This window comes from Lytechinus pictus, chromosome 11, assembly GCF_037042905.1.
Source record: "Lytechinus pictus isolate F3 Inbred chromosome 11, Lp3.0, whole genome shotgun sequence".
NCBI lineage: Eukaryota > Metazoa > Echinodermata > Echinoidea > Temnopleuroida > Toxopneustidae > Lytechinus > Lytechinus pictus.
The window spans coordinates 16,944,874-16,970,764 of NC_087255.1; the positions used below are offsets into that span (position 1 = coordinate 16,944,874).

Here is a 25,891-nt window from a genome sequence, read left to right on the forward strand (position 1 = left end):
AAAGAGAATTAAATGATCTATTCATTGATATTAATTACACATTGATATTTACTAAAACCGAGGAGGGATTATCGATCAAAGTGAGATTTCCAAACTTTTTTTTAGTTTATGTACATGTAGATTGTAGAGTACATGTAGTTTGTCATTTATTTTTGCTACGGTATTGATGGAGGTTAGTTCAGTTGTAATATATTTGTATTATTCAAAAGAGAGTTATAAAGTTGGTCTTGTTTTCTCTTCTCTCCTTTCCCCTCCCAAATTCTATACAGGGAATTGGCGAACCAAGTCTCTACCACGCTCTCATCATCATTTTCTTAGAATTCTTCTCATGGGGACTGTTAACAACCCCGATGCTCACGGTAAGAAAAAAAAGAATATCTTTTATGTTTATGAGTCTTATATTTAGTTCAGGAAATAATTTTCCTGGTATCGCATCGCAATTTGTTCCACATTTTTGAAAGACTACTATGTATAAAGTCCTTTGTATAGGACTGCACAGTACGTAGTTGAGAAAAAAATACTAAATTCAACCTAAAATAATAAAGCAAAATTATTCCCTGATGTTCATTTAAAATATTGCATGGTCTGTACATGTAAGTGGTGGAATGAAGCAGATGAAAGGATCCTTTGTATATGATATGTCCATGTCTTCAAAGTGGTCTTGTGCTTGATTTAATAATTGGAAGTGTGATGTCACATGTATACAGTACTTGACTTTCTTGATGGGGACAGTGAGATTGAAGTCATTTGTTAATTCATTCCATGATTTATTCATTCTTTCATTCGTTCATTTACGTACTTATTTATGTACTGTATTTGTAGGATTTATGTGTTCACATTCACAAGAATAGAGTGATGACATGATTCTTGCATACAGAAAATTGTACGTGCTATGAGGATAATTGTTTATTGACAGAGCACATGTGAAGGTCTATTCAGCAAAGAAATATGAAAGTTTTACATAAAACTATATAAAGGAAAGATGTCCTAGGGATGCTGGGGAAAAAAAGGGTTATTAGGACTTTGATCCATGGGCTATACTGATGATTCTTTTTCTATGAACATTGACAACAAAAATAATAAAGATTTGTTTTTTCTTCTTTTTTCGTGCAGTTTTTGAAAAACATACATGTAGGACTCAAGATTCATGAGTCTAATTATAATATTGGGACAATAGTTAAATGTATTCATACTTGTTTAAAGGAAATGGATCGAAAGTGTTACACAATATCAGGATATCCGGGCAATTGTTCTGATATTGGTTTACTTTCCATAAATTTGCTCTTGAAAGAAGATATATCCTGTATTCGAAGTTGAAGATATTTTTGTTCTTTTCATTCTTTAGGTGCTGCACGAGACATTTCCAGAGCATACCTTTTTAATGAATGGACTAGTCCAGGGTGTAAAGGTCAGTCATTGGTTGAAATAAAAAGGAGTTGTCACAGATGTATATCATAGATATTTTCTTTGAACAAATACTAGTACATGTAGATGAGAGCCTAATACTCTGATGCTAATATTTATCATATCTTTGCAAAATCGATGATGTATAAACATTGACTTGTACGATGTCCATATAGCATCTTTTTTACCTCCATGATCATAATGAGTGTGTTTTGTAAGCCTGTAATCAAAGGAACTTGAATATTGTCAATAGGTGTGATACACAAGTAAATTCTCGCTACCCCAAATAGCGATTTCGCCGAGATCCGGGAAAAATCCCTGTAACGCGCATTGCATTATGGGATAGCTTTTCGGTATTACAACTTCCTGTTCGGAAGTCCAATGCACTGTTTTGCCATTCAGATCAACAGTGCCGTCATCCACAACAACACAACGTCGCTTTCGCTCGGAAAGTTCGTGATCACAACCCTTTCTTTCACGATACAGTTTAACAGCCTTTTCTGCTAAAGTCACTAATTCTGCCCGACGCTTTCCATATCCCTCTGTCAGTTAAGATTTTTTAAGTTCCGAAACTGATTTTTTTATCCATTTTGTGGTCGACGAAAAATTGAACGGAATGAATGCTGTAGTGTATATATTTAGCGTCTAGTCGAATACGATCGTGATGTCAGGCCGGTCACTAAATGCAAAATTTTAAGATATTCAATTTTTGTAACCAAATAAAAACATGAATAAAAATTATTTTCACGTGAAATATATTTTCTATTTTAATTTATAATTCAAATGGAATCAAAACTGACCAAATTAAATAAAAAGTATGATAATCTGTACATATTACGCTGATTGGCATCGATTTCAGCGTGGTGGAAAACTCAGTATCGCGAACATGCATGACTCTGAACCGGAAGTGGTGATGACGACCCGACGGAGTGAAAATTATCTTGTCTCGCGCATTATGAGATTTTTGTTCCTATTTGGGGTAGCGAGAATTGATGAAATTCCACTATTTCATCCAATCATAATATGTAGAGCTACATGTATATACATGTAAGGGTCAAATGTCACATTATTACAAATAAATCAAATTAGGTCAAAGCCCATTAAGGAATGACACATTTTACCTTTATAATGTTGTCTCCAGAAAGATTTATTTTTAATGCATTTTCCTGTCCCTCTCCTGTGGTCAGTGATCACACATGTGGTTTTGAGGTTATAGGTCATACATTGTAGGTCAGGTGGGTCACAGAGGTCATTGAGTTTTGAAAATGGTTTGTTCCTGCGATTCGGTAAAGAATGGTTTTGGGTTTCAAGTGCTTAGTTACTGTAGCTCATGAATGTTTGTGAGTGAAGGTTTGATGTTTTGCCAATTGTATTCTTAAAACAGATACTTTAATAGACTATGGTCTGACTCAGTGGTAAAATTATCTGAAGGCAAAAAATGTCAAGATTTTTTTTTTTAACTTTGCATTGCATACTTCTTGTTTTCATTTCATTCGCTCTCCATGCCTCCAAGAAAACAATATTAGTTATTATTCTCACATACATGTAGTTGTAAATAAATGGAGTGCAAAATAAGCTGACAATTTCAACCAGTATTCTTCGGGGGTGTTGCAAGAAAATATTTGCAATCAATCGCAGATATTCTGTTACAATTTTACAGTTGATTGATCACTTTTAACTTTATCAAATCAGATTACACTCCTTGTTTCGAGAGCAGATTAGCAATCAATCGCAAATTTGCTATTAATTGCACGGCATATGCTTGATTATGGGAACAAAAATAGAATTGCACCATTGATCACAAGTTTCTTGCAATGCCCTATTAGACTGGAGTCACATTAGGCTATCTAAACCTAAATTCGGAGTATGGACCAATATATTTCAGTTTCAGATTTTGCATTTTTTGGCATTGAAAATTATTTAAAATGATTTTTTTTCTTTCTTTTCTACCAGGGGTTTCTTGCATTCCTTAGTGCCCCAATGTTGGGGGCGCTGTCTGATGTCTGGGGACGTAAATCCTTTCTCCTGTTAACTGTGTTTTTTACCTGTATGCCCATTCCACTTATGAAAATTAGTGCCTGGTAAGTAATTGATTCATTCTATTTCTATTCTATTGTATACATTGTACACACATTGCTGTTCAAATTGACCAGTTTCATATTAAATTTATAATATAATGGTTCTCAGTGTAATTTGTTATGAAACAAATAGGAACCTTTTCCTGAGGGTAGTAAATAATTACATTTATATTGTAGAAAGTTGTAAAATGAAAGCAGAATATGGATTAGAATACTGTTTGTCAGTGAATTCACAGAATCACAATTTAAAGGACTTTACAATATTATGTGTTTGACAACTGCCAGCATTGAAAGCAATCTAGCCTTCGAGTAGAAAGAGAAACTACATATGAATACCTGCATATCTTTGTTTTTATGAGAAGGTGCACTTTCATAAAGAATAATTAGTTTCTTATAGTACATGTAATCTCAATTTCAGAAAGTCAGTGCCATCATATTCTGGGCCATTTCGCACATGAATCTTGAATCATCATTGTATTGATGATTGCAATTCGTCTGTAGAATTATCGGACATTTCATACGCTCACTCGAAAACTGTGATTTGAATTCAAATTCCCGAGCGAAGGCGGTAGTGTCAAAGCACTGCATCGATACGATGAGTGCATGATGATTGTATTATCTACGGAAGTGCTTGAAAGGACACGTAAGCTCTGAGGTCAAGCCTTTCACACTTAAAATTTGTACCGTAATTTGAGTGAAACTTACTGGAATTCACCTCCGGAGTAGAATTTGAATTCGTGATTGTGATCAGCGTTCATAGTGATTCTATTTTGGTTTCACACATGCTGAAAGTTTGTCATTAACCTTATTTTTCACTAGAATCATTATTCAAATTAATTACCATTTTTTTACCATGTACAAGGGTGGTTTGTCATCAAGGAGATATACAAGAACAGACAAATGACCAAGCTGCTTGTGTTGTCTTGTATTATTACTTCATAGATATTGGTATTCCTCATGACTGATAATGACTCCATTGGCCTTTTAACTTTTTGCTCCTGAAATCGCTCAAGAGATGATGATTTTTCTTGTTTTTATTTGCAGGTGGTTCTTTGCTATGTTGTCAGTATCGGGTGTAATGTCAGTGACGTTCTCGTTAATATTCGCATATGTAGCAGACATAACACCAGATTCGGACAGAAGTTCAGCATATGGACTGGTAAGTTAATCAACATCTGTAATATTAATGATGATAATATCTCAGCTTTTGTATATACTTACTGCTTATCACATTATGTTATATAATGTCCCTACGTGCTTCCAAAGGACTTTAATATTATTTACCAGGCTTTCACCTTTTTACAGCATGGAATAAATTCATGTCAGGTACCCAAGTTCTTGCCATAGAAAATTATGTCCTGGCTAGGATTTGAGCCTGTTAGCCTCTGTCTCAAAGTCAGGAGTCACAACTGGCTCACAACACTCCATATGTACATGTATTTCCTACCTTCTGTTGAATGTTCAGTATATAAGTAGGCCTTGAAAAACAATTCATGAAATTGAGTTTAATTGAGAGTTAAAGATTTATTCATGATGTGGATCTTTGTATTTTGGGAAATAAGCCTTGCCGTGTGTGAAAAAGGAGAGCACAGCATTAAGAGAGAAGATTCCATGTCATACTGTACCTAATTTTAGACACTAGGCAGTATAAGTCTGATGTGAAATTCTTCCTCATATTCAATATTTCATAGTATAAGAATGCATTGTACATGTAGTTCTGAAGAAAAATATTTTCATTCTCTGAAAGTCCGGCCGCGCCGACCTGTGACGCAACAGACGTGTTTACCTGCAAGTATTCATGAAAGGTAGTGATGAAATCTCTGGAAGTGATTAACTTGATATTTCATCTCATCTTCATGAAATCAAATCATATACAAAGTTAATTGCAATTTTACTCATCAGTTGTTTGTTTTCTTCTCTGATGTAAACTAATTATACCGTAACTCAATTGTGCATACACGTACCGGGACACATACTAGTAAAAAGAATTGCTGGGACTGTTAAACTGCATGTAATGTATTGCTGTACGTGTTTACAATGTAGGGGGTCAATTTAAGGGAATATTTACTTGTCAAGGGTACCGTTTTGTTTCCAGTACTTGTTCAGGGTAGGGTTTCACATGCCAATACTTGTTAAGGGGTGCATTTTCAGAACATGGAAAATACTTATTTGTCGTGTTGGGGATGCTTTTCGAAACCCCATGGACACTCCCCCCTCCCCAGGCATTCCAACTGTTTTATGTTTACAGCAGTTTGAATGCTTGAATACATTTACAAATGTATTTGAGTGCCAACCTAAAGTGATATTATACATGTACATGTACTATTGTACTGTCATCCTGTTGTATGTTGTATTTCTACTGGGCTTCACTTTCAGAATGTCCGTTATTCTGAGAACTACCATGTACATGTACAATGTACATGTACTGTACATTACACTACACATGTAGATTGCACTGTTCATTTTAATATGAATGCCATGTTCATGTGTAATCCAATACAGTACATGTACATTGTATTTATATTATAAGCATACACGTACATGTACAGTAGCAAACACTTTTTATTTAATTACACCTATCAAATGCTCACTGATATTAATGTACATTATGTATCATATTCTAGAGCAATGCATCTACAATGTACATGTAGCTATCATGATTCCTTTCAAAATGAGAATTTTGTTCTATTCCAATTCAGTACATGTTTTTATAAGCACATACATGTACATGTACAGTAGCAAAAACTTTATTTAAATACATATTACACCTATCAAACGCTCACCGATATTTAATGGACATGTATATGTATCATACGTGTATTCTAGAGCAATGCATGTAGCTATTTCTGATTCCTTCCAGTATGAGAATTTTACATGTACTGTACATGCATGATACCCTGTATTTATACATGTACACTTTTTTCCTTTTTTATTCCTTCCTTTCCTTGGGCCACCATATACATACTTACAGTATCATGTATGCTTCTGTAAGAGCTTTTTCTATGTACACAGGATATGATAATCCTCGTGTGAGGTTACTGTGGTGAAAGTAAACTTTTTAACACAGATAAATCTAAAGAATGTTATCTACATGTACACACTATTGTTCTATGCCATAACCTGTCTCTATTTATTGTCACTAACAAGTGCTATAAAAGGCTAATGTTGTTTTTCTTGATGTAATGTTTTTAGTGTTTGTCACAGATGAACAATGCATTTTATGCACATCATTGCAAAGGAAAATCTTACATGTATTTGTCTGTAGTGTAATAAGGATGAAAACTTAATCCATTTTAAGAATCATGAGATGGTTTGAGATGAAGTGGATACATGTAGGTAATGGAATTTTTACTTCGGGGGGGGGGGGGGGGGGAGGGGCACTCAAATTATTTTTTGATTGGGGTGTGCCTCACGAAACTCTGAAATGGGGGTCTAAAGAACTGACTAATACTATAGGGTAAAATACAGGGTCTTGCGAGCTAAATATACCGCGCGATGTGAAAAACAGGGTCTACCGAACGGGATCGCGGCACTGCAGGTACATTGCACCATTGCTCTGTGCATGCGCTAGCCATGCATGGAGCGGCTGTACATGCACGTGCACCTCTCGAATGCGGTGCTCGCGCGTGACAATTTTGGCAGGGCTGGGGAACTGAGATGTCTCCTAACGGGGGTCTTGCGAGCAGGGCTGGGCGGCTTCTGAATTGAACTTTTGTTATTCGGAGTATCTAGAGAACTGAAAATTAGGTCTGAAAAAGGGGGTCATCAAAGCTGCATTCCCCGTATCACCAGTATATGAGTGCGCCCCCCCCCCCCCCCCCCCCCCCCGGTTTTACTATCCCCTCTCCAAGAGGGTTTATGAATGGGTCTTTAAACAGAGAAACTCTTTTTAGGGGTTGGGGTGCTGTATACATGTATGTGATCTTACATTGTCCGTTTGCCTTTCTGTATACATGTATATGTGTACCAATTTACATGTACTGCATCCATAAAATGTAATGAAAACAAATAATCAGTTAGCATTACATTAGAACATACTGTACAGGGATGTTCCTGCGCTCAGCTGGGTGCAAATAGTTATAATTGACATTTCCCTTTTGTCAAGATATCCTTTTTAGCTGCATAATCTGAGATAAGACAGATTTTTTTGTTCAGAAAGTAGATTTGTCAAGTTTGTGCAAGGTCAACATACATGTACATGTATAAAGATTAAAGGCACAAGAGATTGCGATTGGAAAATGACAAAATGCTACAATCATTCTGTTGTTGTTTGAATAATATGCATGTTTGAAAGTTGTCATATTGATTCTTGAATCCAGTATCATTGAGAAAATGCACTCAAACTTGCTGATGTTGATATGATAGGAAGAACATGGATTGTATTAATGTTTGCTTGGTTTTATGTGTTTACACCCGCTATGACTTGAATGAGAACAAAGTTAAAAGTATGTGTATGAACACCATTTTGTACTTAAAAAAACTTTTAGTTGCAACTTCTTTACGTTCAAAAACTTAATAATTAATAATGATATTGCACAATCTTGGTAGTATTCACTGGAGAGATTTTTATCAACATTTGTCATTTGGCAAGATGTCAGAGCTCAAACCTTTCCTTTGATTTTGATTGGCTGAGAAGAACAGTTGTCAGACTGTTTCTATGGTGACCGTAAGATACAACTGAATTTCTTAGATGAAATATCCAACAAGTCCTTTCATAAAATGTTCTGATTTTTAGATCTGGAACTTTTATTTTAAAAAAAATTGTTGTGGATTATTTTCCTTGTCATTTAGGTTTCAGCGACATTTGCAGCCAGTCTCATCACAAGTCCAGCGTTAGGGACGTATTTAGCCACGATATATGGGGATAGCTTTGTAGTATTTCTTGCCACCGCAATAGCCCTGTGCGATGTTCTCTTCATATTAGTAGCTGTACCAGAATCGTTACCCGAGAAGGTACGAAGAGCATCGTGGGGTGCTTCGATATCATGGGAGCAGGCCGACCCATTCACGGTAAGTGGAACTTTAAAATTATGATTTCAGAGTGTCTCAAAAAGTTCATCTTTTGTATTTCAGAATTAGTGTACGTTATTGATGCAGGAAATTGTTATTTGACTGCTAAACAAAAATTTTTTATAGCAACTTTATGTAAAACTGCTTGTCAAACTTGAGAAATGAATTATTCTTGTGATTTAAAATCCCATTTTGACATGAGTCACAAGTATTGCACACATAAATTTGTATGAAAATGTACCCAAGTGTTTGGTCATTAATATTTTAGCTGTTTGGGGTCATACTGTGATGGCATTTGAAGAGAAAATCTTTTGCAAAAGACCTTTTCTTGCTGTTTAACATGGAAAGAATCGTACATACATGTACATGATGTACCATGGTGCCTGAGCTCAATAGCCAATCAGATCAAGGTTTCTCTGGTGGTTACATATTTATTATTACCGTAATCATTTGGTTTTTGTATGACACAGTGACCTGGGAGTTTTCTTTTAGATATACTGTACATGTATACTGCACTTTTTACTGGTCCAAAATGATGGAATTCTTTTTCAAAGGATATTATACAATGAAATTCAATACAAAATTTCAAAGGAAAACTCATGAATTCATATTAGATTATCGTTTTTTCACAAAGTAATGTAATTCAGAACTTAATAATTATGTAAATGTGTTTATTAATTTCTCTTTGTATATATGTTTAATCGTTTTATGATTTCTGTATACAGTGTATACTGAATCATTTATTTTTATTATTATTTATTTATTTTTATTTTTGTTTATTTTTTTATTCATTATATATATATATTGTTTATTTCTTTATTTTATCTTATTTTTGTATTCATAAAATGAACTTATGAAAGGGGGCCTTCCCCCTACAAGCTCTGCTTTTCAGTTGGTCTCCTTCTCTTTCGATTTCATAGTATTATTGTATTAAAGAAATGATTTAAATGTTATATTTTGTAAATATGTATCTTGAACTATCATTGTAAATTGATGTAAAAAGAGTGAAAGAGAAAATAAATGAATTGAATTGAAATTGAAAAAATTGAATCCTTGTTGGTAATGTTTATAGTGTATTTTTAAATTTTACATTGATATGTTTCCCATGAAAATAACTTTGTGCCAAGATTAAGAATCCCCTCATTGATTGATCTCAAGTCCACGACCTTTCATAGCTTCCAGATCAGGCATTATCAGAGGAAACTGTTAGTGTAGCCCATGGCAATACTGTGTCTTGGATTAGAACTGTGGATGACTCAGTGTGAATGGGGAAACCCTCATAGAATGAATGACACATCAATTGATTTTAGATAGAAGCAGGGGTGGATCCAGGATTTTTCAAAGAGGGGGGGGGGGGGGCATTTTTGTCTAGAAAAAATTAACAAGCCCCTCTTCCCCCCCCCCCCCTCAAAAAAAAGTTCTTGGTTTTAACTCCCAATTAATGGTGATGGGGAAGTTATTACAAGCAAAAAAAGTCCTTGATCACGTATTACAGCACGACATATTCCCCTAACAAATATTCCTTAATATTGCTCTCAAGGGGGGGGGGGGCCACGGGTCGGATGTGCCCCTACATGTACCTGTATCCGCCACTGGATTGAAGCATGTGGCCTGCTGAGTGAAGTGTACATGTATGTTTTATACATGTACTGTAAGTTCAGGAATAAAAGCCAGTTTCATAAATATATAAGTCAAGTATTAAATCAACTCATTTATGTACATGTCACACTCTGTTTGAATAAGGAATATGTTACACATGTCTATTCGAAGTGAAGGCTAATCATATGAAATAAAATCAATCAAATTCAAACCATATACAAAATTGTAGAATCAATTTTCTGAATGACTGCTTGTTTGATGTTTTCCCTTCTATGGTTGACTCCTGTCACGGACACTTAAACCTGCTCCTTTCCACTTGAGGGAAAGCATTCCAAGTGCTAATTTGCACAGAATTCAATACCATATGGTACTTTCAAGCCAGTTAATGTAAACAAATAGCAATGCAATGACTACTACCATGTACATGTATACAGTTTGCCATATTAAAAGAGGACTAAGTGATGAACTTTTCCCATTTTTGCCTTTCATTGATGTTTCTGCATAATTCAAAAATGTAACTTGCTTGAAGCATGTGTTGCAATGAAAATGCATACATGTAAGAGACATGGCAAGTTATACATGTTTGTACATGTAGAAGTGTCATCAGTGTGCAAAATATTTTCAAGAAGAAAAAAAAATCCTTAGGCACACAGTCATGTAACCCTCCCCCCCCCCCCCCTCCAGAAAATAAAATCCTTCCTTAAAAAACCAATTGAAATCAAATTTGATTCAAATGGAGGGGTGGGGAGATAACAAGCCCCCCAAAGAATCTTGGGATTGAAAGGAGAGCATGTCATTGACTTTTCCAAGGCTTTCCTCTTCCCCCCTTCCAGGTGGGTGTTTTATCAAGCTGTGCATAAGTTACGAATGACTTAAAGAATGACTGGTGATCCTTTCTTCAGGTAAATTATGCGCACCAGCTTTTCGTTGGTGTGGATATGCCACATGAGAAAGGATCACCAGTCATTTGTAAAGTGGCTCGTAACTTACGAATAGCTTTATGAAACACCCACGTGGGCTGAGTAACACAAAAGCCAATCAAAATCATTCTCAATCACATGTTGTTCAAGACAATGACGAGGAACCAATCAGAATTCTTCTTATAGATATTTGTTCTTCATTGCAAACATTTGGGTTACTGGGCCCCATTGCATAAAAGTTTCTATTATAGTAACTTTTCCATCCAGTTGTAACTACCATGGTAACAATGTTCATCAGCCAATCAAAATCAAGGACTCCATGAAATTTACCATTGGATGGCAAAGTTATCTCAATAACTTCTTTTCAACGGGGCCCAGGACCTGACTTGCCATAAATAGTCTATATACTGTACATTTTTCTTTTTCATCTTTCCATATTGCAGTCACTTCGGAAGGCCGGCCAAGATTACACCGTATTAATGTTATGTATAGCAGTGTTTTTATCCTACCTACCTGAGGCAGGCCAGTACTCATGTATGTTCCTTTATCTTAGAACGGTAAGTCTACATATATCATTTACACCCTGTTTCACAAAACCTGCTGTTATACATGTAAAGTTACTATTATAGGCCAGAGAAAGTACGTCGATTGCTCAACTGAGAGCTCATTTTAATACTTGTACTGTATCATTGAATTCCAGCACTTTTTATCGGTATCAACTCTTGTGTAGTGACCTGTGCTTATCTCTTCCATGTATATTCATTATAAAACGAAGAGAATCGCATAGAACTCTAAAACTCAGCAATAATAACTACATGTACCCTTTTTTTAAATCTACTTTTTATGACTATTTTGTTTTATACAGGTATAAGGCACAATATCATATTTGTTACTTCTAGATGTGTACTGATAACATTTACATTTTCTTGACTTGACAATGATGCCAAGAAGATGGACTGATGTCTGATGTTAAATCTCAACGAAGTATATGTTTACACATTTTGAATAATCATGTCTTCTTGATAATCCCCTTCCCCCCCCCCCCCCATTTACTCTCTCACTGTTAAAGCTAAATGACAGTAGTTGCAGTAAAATACTGATTTCGTGAGAAAGTCTGTAAAACCAAGGTTAAGTATTACTCTATCATTATGGATCTAGATCTGGTACAGTTACATAAACTGAAATTTGTGAAATCATAATATCTAAGCTAAAAACGATCACACTGAAGATCGCCAACACAGATAGGCACACGTGGGACAGTGTATTATTATTGCTGGAATAAAGACCCGACGGAAGTGACAGAATCCGCGCTTATTTTGCTTATTTCTCAGCAATTACACAATTTCTTCCAGAATCCTTTGGCACATATTTTTTATTCATACAAACAGACACTTTGGTGATCATTATATTAAATTCTGTAAAAAGTCATTTTGAGATCGTCCCCAAAACTGGAATTTATCTTTAAAGCACAATTGCTCTTCTATATTCTCTACCTATATTTATGCTTACATTCTTATAAATGTTTTCTCACACCAACAGGTCGGTGACTTTTCACCCGCAGAAGTTCCGGCATATATAGCTTTAGTTGGAGTATTATCAGTATTTACTCAAGTAAGTATGATTGCATTTGTATATTTACATGTTGCTATTAAAGACTTCTAAACTATTATGTACAGTGCATCCCACAAAGAATGTAACCCGACCTTAAGAGTAAGATATCTCAATGATTAAATATGATTCAGTCATAAAATTACCGTAAAAATGGACTCTCTTCTGTGGTTGGAGACCTAATACTTACTGAATTGTTCACACATTGCGGCGTAAAAACAATCAATTCTGTGGCATACCAGAAACGATTTGCGTAGAAAGTAATGTATAAATCCGAATCCACTCTCATTAAGAGATTAGTGAAAGAAATTTAACAAAGAAAACAGAAGATATGCTAAGGAGCCATCCCTTTCTTATGCAAGGTCGTAGCATCCTGAATAAATCTCCACCCATTTTTATCCGCAACTTGGTTCTGACATATTTTCAAACTCTTCTTGCTCATCTACCCGTTAACTATTCATATCATATTTGGTGTCAAAAGGGTTAACACTACTAAAACACAAACTAGATATGGCAGAATTGTAGCATTTTTATTTGATATTATTCAAATAAGCCTGGTATTAAATGTACTTTCTTCAGAAAAGTAAAATTATTTATGTTTCATTCCTCAAGCTCTTTCAAACTGTGTCACAAGCACCATGTACAATGTGTATGTACGATTGAGCCTGTGCTGAAAGTCATTGTGCTCATTCAGTTGCTTGATTTTCAACATTAAATCCCAATAACCTGGCTCTTTATCAGGTCTTGATAAATTCATGCATGCACTACAAGTAATTATATTGAGAAAATATCAATTTTTTGGTACGTAATTTCTCATTACTGCCTTCAAAATGAAAGGCATACTTTATATACTGGAGAGACAACATGTTCCTTGCACCCAGTTTATAAGATTGCATATATTTGTATATATCTACAATATTAGACTTCCCCAGCAAGCCTTCATCATTGCAGAATACTCTATATTTTCCTAATTTCTTAAATCCTTTCCATTTTCCCTTTTTTTTGCATTTCTGAACAGACATTATTATTAGGATTTTTAATACGAAACCTGGGTCACAAGCACACGATCATGGTCGGTTTGACGTGTGAGATGTTAGAACTGATGTGGTATGGTTTCGCCTCTCAGCAGTGGATGATGTGGGCGGCAGGGGTCATCGCCAGTGTCTGCAGCATCAACTTTCCAGCAATCAGCGCGATGATATCACACTGTGCGGACCAAGATAAACAAGGTTGGAATAACTGCTGTATTTGTAGTGTAGATAGTTATGAATATGTATGAGGTCAAAGGTCAATTATTAGTGCAATTATATCACATTGTGCAGACCGAGATTAACGAGCTAGGAATACCTTCATTCTTCTGTGCATAATTGTGAATATGTATGAGGTCAAAGGTCATGTATTAATGTGATAATATCACATTGTGCTGAACGAGATAAACAACGTAGGAAAGCCTTCATTCTTTGCGTAGTTATAAATATGTATGAGGTCAAAGGTCATATATTAGTGGGATAATATCACATAGTCCAGACCAAGATAAACACTGTACGAATGCTTTACATAGAATTTCATTGAAAACGTGGTTTTTAAACCAAAAAATTGAGTTTTGAAAAATACAGGGGAAAAAAATCATAAATATCAAAAATGAAAATCCAATAAAGTAATATCGTGCATCAGTGGAAAATCTGCCAATCAAACCTATTCCCAGTGTCAGTATGTATTTACAAATTTTTATCTGCATACCGGTACTGAAGTGCATGTATACTAGTAATAAGAACTTTTGTTTTCTAACTCTTTTCAATTTTTAAAAATGGTCACTATTAAAAGCTTTCTACTTGTCACCATATAAGTAAATTTTGATGATTTAAGCACTGATGAACACAGAACTTGCTTTGTAGAAAATGGAAAAAATGTGAACTATGATCCCAAATTCTTGAAGTCATGCATGTACTGAACATGTGCCTGAATCATTATTCTGTTTAACCACCTACTTCTATTTTTCCCCTTTTTCAGGAGTGGTACAAGGTATGGTAACAGGAATACGCAGTCTGTGTACAGGACTAGGACCGGCTCTCTTCGGTGTCATCTTCTATTTCTTCAATGTGAACCTAGATATTGATGATAATACCGATGATAAAAAGGAGGAGGGTGTGATGGAGAACCCTATGCAAGAGGTAAGGGGAGGTGGTGGTATTGGTGGAGGTGGTGGTGGTAGTGGTGGTGGTGATAATGATGATGATGATGATGATGATGATGATGATGATGATGATGATGATGATGATGATGATGATGATGATGATGATGATGATGATGATGATGATGATGATGATGATGATGATGATGATGATGATGATGATGATGATGATGAAGATGATGATGATGATGGTGGTGGTGGTGGTGGTGGTGGTGGTGGTGGTGGTGGTGATGGTAATGGTGGTGGTGGTGATGGTGGTTGTTATAATGATGTGGTGGTGGTGATGGTGGTTGTTATAATGAAGTGGTGGTGGTTGTGGTGATGGTAGTGGTAATAATGGTGATGCTGGTTGCTGATGGTAATGATGATGACAGCGTAAGTTAACAATGATGATCAAGTTTATTTGGGCATTGATGATTTGAATGGTTTTGATGTCAAATCATATTCATAGTATTACCAGTATTATTGCTAATATTTTTCATGATGAATAGGATGAATATCACGAAATAAGAATGAAACAAGATTAAGATGGGGACGATGAAGTTGCTGATGATGATGTTAGTGAAGGTGAAAGCCAGGAGAGTTGTGGTGCTAATCAATGTGGTAACTGATGATAGTAGTTCTGCCGATGGTGCGGTCCATGATAACAAAACAGTTATTCGTTTCTGTGCTTGTAGTATTTATTTACAAAAGAAATTGTCTTCAACTTCAGGCAAAAGAAATACTTTGAACCCACTGATAGACCAGTACATATAAATGGTGATATTATTGACAATGTTGAATGCTATAGGTACTTAGGAACGGAAATCGACAGTAAATTGTCGTGGGATGCAAAGTCAAAATGCACTTTGACCAAATCATGCAACCAACGGTTATATTTCCTCAGAAAGTTAAAGTACTTCCATGTAAATGATAGGATCCTGTATCTATTTTACCAGTCGATCATCCAGAGTATCATTACTTTTGATTCAATCATCTGGTTTAATAATGCAAAACAGAGAGATAAAATAAAGCTTAGAAGACTTGTTAAGCAAGCCAGCAAAGTAATGAATAACACTGTTGACTTAGATGAAATCTGTAAAGAAAGAGTACTTTCAAAAGCTCTCTCCATTATGTCTGATCAAACCCACCCCCTGAATAGCCAGTATATTCAATTAAGAAGCGGACGAAGACTGAAATCTGTAAAAGCAAGAACCAGTCTCCGCATTAATTCGTTCGTCCCTTTCTCCATAAGAGTTGTCAATGAAATACAGTAGAATAAAGAGTGTGGTTTATCTGTAGAAACAAAGAGAAAATGTAGCAAACAAGTCTGCACTTACATGTCAATAATAATTGTAGAGTTTTAGAGATGAGAAAGTTGGGAAGATACGTCCCTTTTATCTCTCGCTGTACCCCCCCCCCCCCCCCCCCCCCCCGCGACTGCATGTCTTAACTTGAAAAGAGGAAGTATTAAAATATGTAAAACCAAGATCTAGCTACAGCTTTAATTGATATCACATTCAGAATGAAGAAAATAAATAATGTTTAATACATAATATATTCACAACGTTTATACCATAAAAACATTAAAAATATAATCAACAAATGAATGAATGAATAACTGAATAAATAAATAAATGCTCAATAACTATGCCAGCAAAGTCATCGATTTTAATTCATTAACTCTGTACAATCACGATGATTACGTTCATGTTTAATATGTTACCGGTATGTTCATTGTTGTTATGTTATTCTGTAAATTTTATTATTGTTGCAAGAATCGTCAAGTTATACAATTATCCGTTTTAACGGACAAATAAATGAAATGAAATGAAATGAAATGAAATGAAATATCCCTTTGTTCAGCTAATCAACATGCCGTTTCCTCTCATCCTCTCCTCTGCAGAGCATCATGCCAGGACCACCATTCGTCTTTGGCTCTCTTCTAGTCCTCATCTCGCTTCTCGTTGCTTACTTCCTGCCAAACGTCCAGGAGCCCAGCCCGGCCCCACCCCAATCCCCGTCCCTCCAGTTAGTCGCCCTCAAGGCCCCGGCCGACGACGTCTTGGTACCTCTCTTAACAGACGAGGACAGCATCGGTATCGAGCCATCGGCAGTGGACCCTCTAAATCCTTGAGGTTACTAGATTGTGCTATTACATCATCACGAACACCACAGCGCATTGAGGCTGCCTATGCTTTTCTGACACGACAGAGCATTCTTGTCTCCTGCTTGCGCGCTTCAGTGGCTCGTTGCTGTTGCTTGATGCGTCAGACACAGATGCTATCCTTACGTGATCCGTGTGGCCCTTTGAATGTCAGCTGTGTTGCCATGTGGCAGGTTCGATGTATTACAGTCAGTGGCTTTTGTGCAATGGTTCTAAAAATGCCAGGATGGTAGGCTTACATGATGAGCATGTAAAGGTGCTTGAAGACAGAGGCCCGTATTCTGAACTCAGGTTTAATTCAAGTTCTGGTCAAAATTTGCAGTTACACTATGGAAAGCCAATAGTATCCTTGGATCAGCACCACAATACAGTCATTCATTTATCAATTACTACAGACCAAGCAGGTCTACTTCTGGCTTCCTTGTTATTCCAAAAGTTTCAAAAACTTGGGGGGGGGGGGATCATTTGCTTTTGCATGCCCCACTTTATGAAATAGCCTTCCTGAAGACATAAAAAAATGTACCTCTGTCAAAATTTTCAAAAATCTTCTAAAAACTTTTTTATTTAACTCTTAGCTCTTTATGCACCTTGAGCACTCGTACAGAGTGGATTTGGCGCTTTATAAGTCACATTATTATTATTATTAATGTTGACAATAATCAGTGATTGTCCAGGTTCCATTTTTTCAGCACTTATGACATTAAAATCATTCATGACTGTCTAGGAATGGTAACTAGGGCTGTTTTTTTTTTCACTAATAAAGCATGAGGGAAAAAAATGGTAAACATAAGAAACATAGAACGTTATCAAAAGTTTGACATTTTGGGCTTTCCATAATTTTAGAACAGAGTTAGACCATGACCCAAGTTTAACCGAACTTCAGAGTACGGGCCAAGGTCTAAGAGCAGTGTCTGCCATCTTAGCCAGTTCATGATGGGCTCTTACCTATTTTTCACAAAGCCTGCGTTATCAATGTCACATGAATTGTCAGCTGTATTCTTCTTCTGGAGTCGTAGCAAAAAGTGCTGTCCAGTGGAGAATAAAAGATCAGTCTTTTGGTTGAGATTCTCCAGATCGTTGGCCTTGCATTGCTCTGGAAAGATGGGGCTGGCCAGGGCCCTGTCTTACAAAGAGTTAGGATTGATCAGGGGCCCGACTTACAAAGAGTTACGGTAACTATGGAAATCCATCAGTGTCATAAATTTTTCTACAGGAAATTTGCACAATGTCCTTTGTAAACAAAGAGAAGCACAGTGAATTTTTAAGTTAACAATTAATGCATGAATGTACATCATAGCTAGAAAATATTTTGAACAAACATGCATAATAGATGTAGACATTGTTGGCCGTCCATAGTTGCGATCGATCGGATCAATGGCAACTCTTTGTATAAAGACGGGGCCCAGATCGTTGGCCTTGCATTGCTCTGGAAGGATGGGGCTGACCAGGGCCCTGTCTTACAAAGAGTTAGGATTGATCAGATCAATCTCAAGTATATGGAAATCCATCCATGTCATAATTTTTTCTTTAGGAAGTTTGCACCATGCCCTTGGAAAACCAAGAGAAGCATACTGAATTTTAAAGAAAACTATGAATGTATGAATATACATCATATCTTGAAAATATTTCGAACAAACATGTATTTTTCAAGTTGACGTTGCTGGCTTTCCATAGTTGTGGTTGATTGGATCAATCGTAACTCTTTGTAAGACGGGGCCCTGCAGGTGTTGCATCTTCTGATCCTCCCCTTGATGTACAGTATGTTAGCTGTATGAAAACACAATTTGATCTTTCTTCATGATCAATGTAATGCACTGTATAGATCACTAAAATTAATTTGAGGGGGGGGGGGAGTAAGGCGAAGATGAAACAGACAGGCTTTGTGGTCACATTGTAAAGTGTCTCCAAAATGCAGGTATGCTGTGGGAGGATATTTCATGAATACATAAATGTTTAAAGTGGTCCTATAGTCATCATCTTTCTCTAATGAAAGCATGTAGTCACTTGTTGACGATCTCTGCTTCATACATGAAGGCGCTGAATTGTTTTCAAAAGTGACTTACATCCTTTTGGTACTGCAATACATTGTATGCAGTCATATAAATGATAACACAAGGTCTGTATGCCAATCGATGCAAGTAGGACATAAGGTCACAAGGCTGAGAAGCAGAGGGGCATTACTGTGCTCTAAGTATGCATAAGGACATCTCAGCTGCATATACATAAAGGCAATTGTCATGTGATTTCCTCACTTCATAAAAACTGGAAAGAGGTGCACGCTGGTGCGCTAGAATTGCTCATCTATGAATTCAATGCAGTCCCCATTTTTTTTTCCAGACGATGTCCTGTTATTTTCCATGCAATTGAAAAGAGACCTGAGTGTCTTTCTGCTTCTCAGAAGCTATTTATGTACAGAAAAGAAAGTATTAGTCGATTGTAATTGTGACCATGCCAAAAATGATGAAAACAAAAGGTCATTCAAATGTATTATTTTTACTGAAATTCAAATGTAGTGAGCGGATTAAGCTTTTGTTCAAGTACAGTATCTCGGTCAATATTTTCTTTCGGGAAGTTAAATATGTGACTGAAGGTCTGGGACCTAATGCATTAAAATTTTATTAAAAATTCACCATAATTAGTAAATTCACCATCCATGAGAAATACTACGATAACATGTATGTGATTGTAGATTGTACGCAGAAAGATTCTCCACACGGTGGACAATAAAATGAAATTGAATTGAATTGAAAAAATTTAAATGAAATTGAATTGAATAGAAATGAACACGGCTCAGCAACCAATCAAAATCAATCTGTTGATACATTTAGAAATTACCGCATTTCCTATTGCTTTGTCTTTGGTGAAATGTGACTGTTGCTGCAGGAGAGACGTGGCTGTGCCTTTTGACCAGGGGAGTGTTTCATCAACATTTCTGTCCGACAAGTTGTCAAATCTGACAAGTCTCCTTGATGTTGATTGGCTTAGAAACACTGTTTCTATGGTAACTGTCGGATAAAACAGGACTTGTCGGATGAAACGTCCGACAAGTCCTTTCATGAAACGCTACCTAGGGGCCAGTTTCATAAAACTGTTCGTAGGTTAAGAGCGACTTGAAGAACAACTGGTGAACCTTTCTTACGCGCTTAAACCATTGTCAATGAACATTTTTGTATATACCATTTACCACAAGAAAGGATCACCAGTCATTCTTAAAGTCGCTCTTGACTTACGAACAGCTTTATGAAACACCCACCGGGTGGCCAAGGAGAGTGGTCCATATTAAAATCCAAACCGTGGTCTACATACATGTATGTGGTCTAGCTATTGGTATCTAAATGTGGCACAAATATCTATGGGTATTTATTTCATTTATCTGCATATTAATCCTTTGTCAAAAACTGTCTTGGAAATAATGATATATGGTGTACAGATCTTTTTTTATGTTTGAATTATCAAACAAGTAGCAAGAAACAGGACGTTATAAACTAACTTTTGTCATTTTTTGCTTGTCATCGTTAAACCACATGTTGAAGCCTGGTTTTAAGACCATACTTCGTGCAAAAACAGTAAACCATCGTGTTCAGAACTGTAAACTATTACATCATGAAATAACACAAGATGAAAAGGTATTGTAGATTTGGTGAAGAGTACATGTGATCAAATTATTTTAAAAAAATGTATTACATTCTATTTCTACATATGTAAGTGGTTTATCAGTGATTAGTAGGATGATGGAAACTTATGCACAATCATCAAGTATTGTAAATGCCAAATTATACACCTTTGCTGCTTATATTTTTGACTGTATTTAAAATGAATTAAGTGTTCTTGTTGAAATCCTATTAGCTCCTGTAATGTACCTTCCCCCTTATTTCTTTTTAAGGCACAGAGACACAATGCTTTATTTCTGTTGGTACAACTTCATTCTAAGTTTATACAGTGCTGCATTGCCACCGGTAGTGTGTGCTTTCATTATCATGTTAATATAGCCTAAATCTAAGACAATTTGTGATCTGCACCCCCTGTTTTCAAATTAGCTCTTTGTGCCTCCTCTAGTTCAAAATCTGGATCTGCCCCTGCATACCCATTCTGTTCAATAGCATGTCCAGAGTCGGATGTATTGAAGTAACGCTTCCCATGTTGACAGGCAAATGTATTTTGTCATGGGGATGTTGAAATCATGTATCTCAAAAAGTAAGAAAATATTGTTGATGGCAGCTCAGAGAAAGTTGTATTTTAGATATACTGTATGGCAAAAGTAACAACCTCATTTTGTCTGAAAAGAGCCACTTTCTTGTAGAGAACTCTTACAAGGCCAAAGAAGTTCGCGAATTTAATCTAAAATTATGATTTTTTTTCTGAGCTTACCTAATTTTCTTTTTTAGATATGTTTTAAACAGCCCAGCAACAATATATCTGTTTCAGTAGCCCTAGGCCATACATCTACATGTATATTGTGTAGTTATAGCTGCAGAACGGGGCTAGTCCTTTGGTTACTAGTGCATACAGCTTTCCACTACTCATTTGTAATTTTCTTTCCAAATTTATTCTTTGTAGTGCCTATATTTGATACTTTCTCACTCGGTAGATGATATAGAGGTAATGTGTCCTCAACATATAAAGTTACCACTGCAATTCTCGCTATCGACAATAATCACAGGTTTCTGGATATAGTGCAAAGCTTGAATCTGCCATTTCATGTTTTGTGCACTGACCTAAAAATTCTACTGCTTTTTTCAGTGACAGTGTGACCCAACAACTTCTGGTCTAATCGTACAGTAGCTAGCACTAGTATGGTCACATCTGCGTTTACACCGCTTTGTCATTCTCTTCTTAACATTTTGAGGATGAATCGTGATATAACCTGCTAGTTGTGTTATCCCTCTTGCTGTATACTATTCTTACTTTCAAGCTACCAGGGCCCCGTCTTACATAGAGTTACGATTGATCCAACCAATCGCAACTATGGAAAGCCAGCAATGTCAACATTTAAAATGCAAATTTATTCAAAACATTTTCTAGATATAATGTATATTCATACATTCATTGTTCTCTTGAAGATTCAGTGCAATTCTCGTTGTTTACTAAGGAGATAGAGCAAATTTCTAGTAGAAAAAATCATGGTATGGATGGATTTCCATACAACTGAGATTGATTGGATCAATCGTAACTCTTTTGTAAGATGGGGCCCTGAAGTTACCATGGTTACTGGGTCACACAAGTTAACGTCATGAGAGGAACTTTTAATTATTGTCAAAGGTGAGAATTGTTGATTTTTGGGGCCGTCTGATAGAGTGACTGGTATCTTGGAAAGATTTATTTTTATTTTTAAAGTGTTTCAGTCAAGTTAAAAATCTATTATTATAGCTGGAGTCACTCTTTTGATGATATATTACATGTTATTGTTAAAATATTGTTCATGAGTATTATTATCTCATGACTTTCTCCCATATTTTGCCTTGTTTTGAGAGACTCGCTGTAACGTTTCTCATCTGGACGGACGTACGTTATGTCGCTTTTTTTCTCAATGATTTCAAGCAATACCTTCTTGTTAAACTCTTTGCACTCTCTATGCAGCTGCTATGCAAACTACATATCTGTGTGCATGTTGGGTGGCCTTATATGTTTGGTGCTGTTCACACGTGTAGTTTATTTCCTCTTGTATCCAATGTACACCTAATGCCCTCTCCAATACAGAGAGTATGTGTACTTATTCAAGGTTGTAATTAAAAAATAATTACATGTACAGGAGGGGTACTTCACCAGGAATGAGTCGTGATATTTGCTGTTGTTGATTTTTGCATGCCATTGGAGACAATGTTTCAGTATTTATAATACAGTAGAATAGTAAAGGAAAATAGTCGCCTAAGCCAAAGTATTTTTCAGGCTTGACAAACGTGCATAACATGTGTTACATGTGTTAAAGTCGAATATATGTCATTGTGACTAATAAAAAAAAAAGTAATTATGAAAGTAGTTTTACATACGTGTATTTCCAACTGTATTATGGATACATGTACTATCTGGGTATTTCTGTAATGCTTGTATTGGTCTTCTTGTAAGAAACTACAGATATCACGTCAAGTAAACCTCAGTTGATTACGAAGGACCAGTTCGAAACGAAACATGTTCTAAAACTTTCTTGCAACCTTAGAAAGTGAACGATATACTTCCTAAATCTCGCCTCCATGAAAACCTTCAAAGATCAACTTTCTTGCAACCTTTTACCAACGCTGTCAAAATTCAAAATCCCCTACGTCAGCATACACCCTCCACTCAATACATGATTGTCTCAATTCACTGTAGTAAGAAAATCCTTCACAATATCCTTCAAATATAAGAGACTCGCCAAAGGTTTCAAGTGAATACTCTACTAGAACAATCATAAACAAGCTCATAAGAGCTTCTTGAGTTTTAACCCTGGCTTTTCTTTCTCTGTATTATGTTTTTCCTTCATTAGATTTTGCGACCACTCCTTAGATCTTGTATAGAGGTCTTGCCCTACAGCATACAGTAATTACATGTACATGTATGTCTATAGTTATGCTGTATGTTTTGTGTATATATTGAAATCTCTATTGTACAGTGTATTTATGTATATAAGAATATTTTAATTTTGCTTGTTTTATCTCACCTTTTTAATCACTGTAAACTTAATTTTTTGGTCATTATGTTCATTATTTGTCGCGTTCCAGGTATGTGTTTGTTTCTGTACCAGTTCGGCCTGTTACTTGGGTAGTGAAGGGGGGGGGGGGGTTGGTAGAGAAGATTTTTGATAGCATCTTAAGCTTGCCTGACACTTTGCGGTCCCTTATGATACAATTTTTGAACAAATTGCATTTTTTGTATTAATTGTCACTGCTTCTATGTTGCTGAGCATTACCTGACAGTGCGAGGAAGCCTTCACATGTGTTTTTTCAGAAATTACCCGAAGTTGGGAGAATATTAGGGTATTGCCAGAACCTTGTGATCCGTCTTACAAAGAGTTGCGATTGATCAGATCAATCGCAACTATGGAAAGCCAGTAAAGTCAACATTTAAAATGCATGTTAAAAAAAATTCTAGATATGAATATATATCCATAAATTTCTTGACAATTTGGTGTGTTCTCCTTTGTTTACAAAGGACGTTTTGCAAATTTCCCGTATTAAAAATTATGACACTGATGGATTTCCATAGAGTTAAATTGATTGGATCGATTGAAACTCTTTGTTAGACAGGGTCCACAGGGCTCCATCTTACAAAGATTTACGATTGATCTGATGGAAATTTGCTCAATGTCCTTTGAAAACAAAGAAAAGCATACTGAATCAAGAAAACAGTGAATGTGTGAATATACATCATTTCTAGCAAATAGTTTGAACAAACATGTATTTTAGATGTTGACATTGCTGGCTTTCCATAGTTGCAATTGATCAGATTAATTGCAACTCTTTGTAAGACGGGCCCCAGATGCGATTAACAGGTATATTTTGGGTCCCAAAATCAATCATATGTCTTGCAATTAATTGCAAATTTTTCATTGGCTGATGTTCTGCTTCTTATGAAGACTTTGCTCCGTACCTTAACATACAACTTTCTCTATTTGCCATTCTCTGTACATCATTTCCTATCAAATTCTCTGTTGTATGTTTTCTTCTTCTTCTTCAAACTCTTTTGTCTCACTTTTATTTTTCCTTCTCCAAATTGAATTTCCTCTTCCATACCACCTTTCTTGATAAACTCTTTGCTACTTACCTCAATATACAACACTCTCTCCTATTCCTCCTCTCCCCTCCCTCCCCCTACCCCTACCCTCCTCCCCATCCCCTTTCTCTCTCCTTACCCCCTCTCCCCTCACCCTCTCACCCCCCCCCCCCATCTTTCTTGTAAACACACTTCATGAAGGGTGTGTCCACTCTTAAGATTTTAATTATCCTGCTCAAGACTACGTAAGTTAAATTTATTGTAGATTCCTCAAGTAATTTCATCACCATAGTTACACCACTTGACTAATTGTATGGTATCTGAAACAATTCTTTGTTCATGTGAAGCTAGTATTACCATTCTTGAAACTTTATCCAAGTAATGATAGTATTAATGATTGGCCATTCCGGAAGGACAATGAACCAAACCAATATAATACCAGTGTTTGCGAAAGCATTGATTGAATGTTGACATTTCTATGTATTTGATAATAAATGAAGATACTCTATAAGTATACCATGTATAATGTGTTGTGCTGCAAAGTGAAAATTAGACATTCTGAGCACTAAATAGAATTATGTCACCAATGAAATTTGTTGCATGTTTGTTTTGTGAAAGATGTTAAAATGAATACTAAATACAGTAAATTTGAAAATCACAGAATATTCTTCACTTTTGTCTGTATTATGTCTGATGTCTGTGACTTATTATTACTTAATTTGCTTTTTTTTTGATGTAGTGATAAAATTATTCAGTTTTTGTCTCACCTGCATAGCAGAGTGAGACTATAGGCGCCGCTTTTTCCGACGGCGGCGGCGTCAACACCAAATCTTAACCGAAGGTTAAGTTTTTGAAATGACAGCATAACTTAGAAAGTATATGTACCTAGTTCATGAAACTTGGCCATAAGGTTAATCAAGTATTACTGAACATCCTGCCTGAGTTTCATGTCACATGACCAAGGTCAAAGGTCATTTAGGGTCAATGAACTTAGACCATGTTGGGGGAATCAACATCAAAATCTTAACCTAAGGTTAAGTTTTTGAAATGTCATAACTTAGAAAAGATATGGACCTAGTTCATGAAACTTGGAGATAAGGTTAATCAAGTATTACTGAACATCCTGCATGAGTTTCACGTCACATGACCAAGGTCAAAGGTCATTTAGGGTCAATGAACTATGGCCAAATTGGGGGTATTTGTTGAATTACCATCATAACTTTGAAAGTATATTGGTCTAGTTCATAAA

General features: G+C 36.0%; 1 protein-coding gene across 4 annotated transcripts; it reads left to right on the plus strand.

The window, feature by feature from the left end:
* The first annotated feature begins 274 nt into the window (after positions 1–274).
* On the plus strand, positions 275–25,305 carry LOC129271870 (hippocampus abundant transcript 1 protein-like). 4 transcript variants are annotated; one of them, XM_064106879.1, is made up of 11 exons: positions 275–359; positions 1,346–1,408; positions 3,358–3,485; positions 4,527–4,641; positions 8,274–8,492; positions 11,455–11,568; positions 12,551–12,622; positions 13,638–13,848; positions 14,630–14,790; positions 16,696–18,635; positions 22,107–25,305. In XM_064106879.1, the coding sequence occupies exons 1-10, from the start codon at positions 351–353 to the stop codon at positions 16,924–16,926; spliced, it is 1,323 nt and encodes a 440-aa protein (XP_063962949.1). In that variant the 5' UTR covers positions 275–350; the 3' UTR covers positions 16,927–18,635; positions 22,107–25,305. The 4 variants fall into 4 exon arrangements, with proteins under 4 accessions (XP_063962949.1, XP_063962951.1, XP_063962948.1 ...); XM_064106881.1 differs by having other exon boundaries at positions 16,696–17,624; positions 24,203–25,305; XM_064106878.1 differs by lacking the exon at positions 22,107–25,305 and having other exon boundaries at positions 16,696–18,234; positions 18,405–18,522.
* Positions 25,306–25,891: the final 586 nt, after the last annotated feature.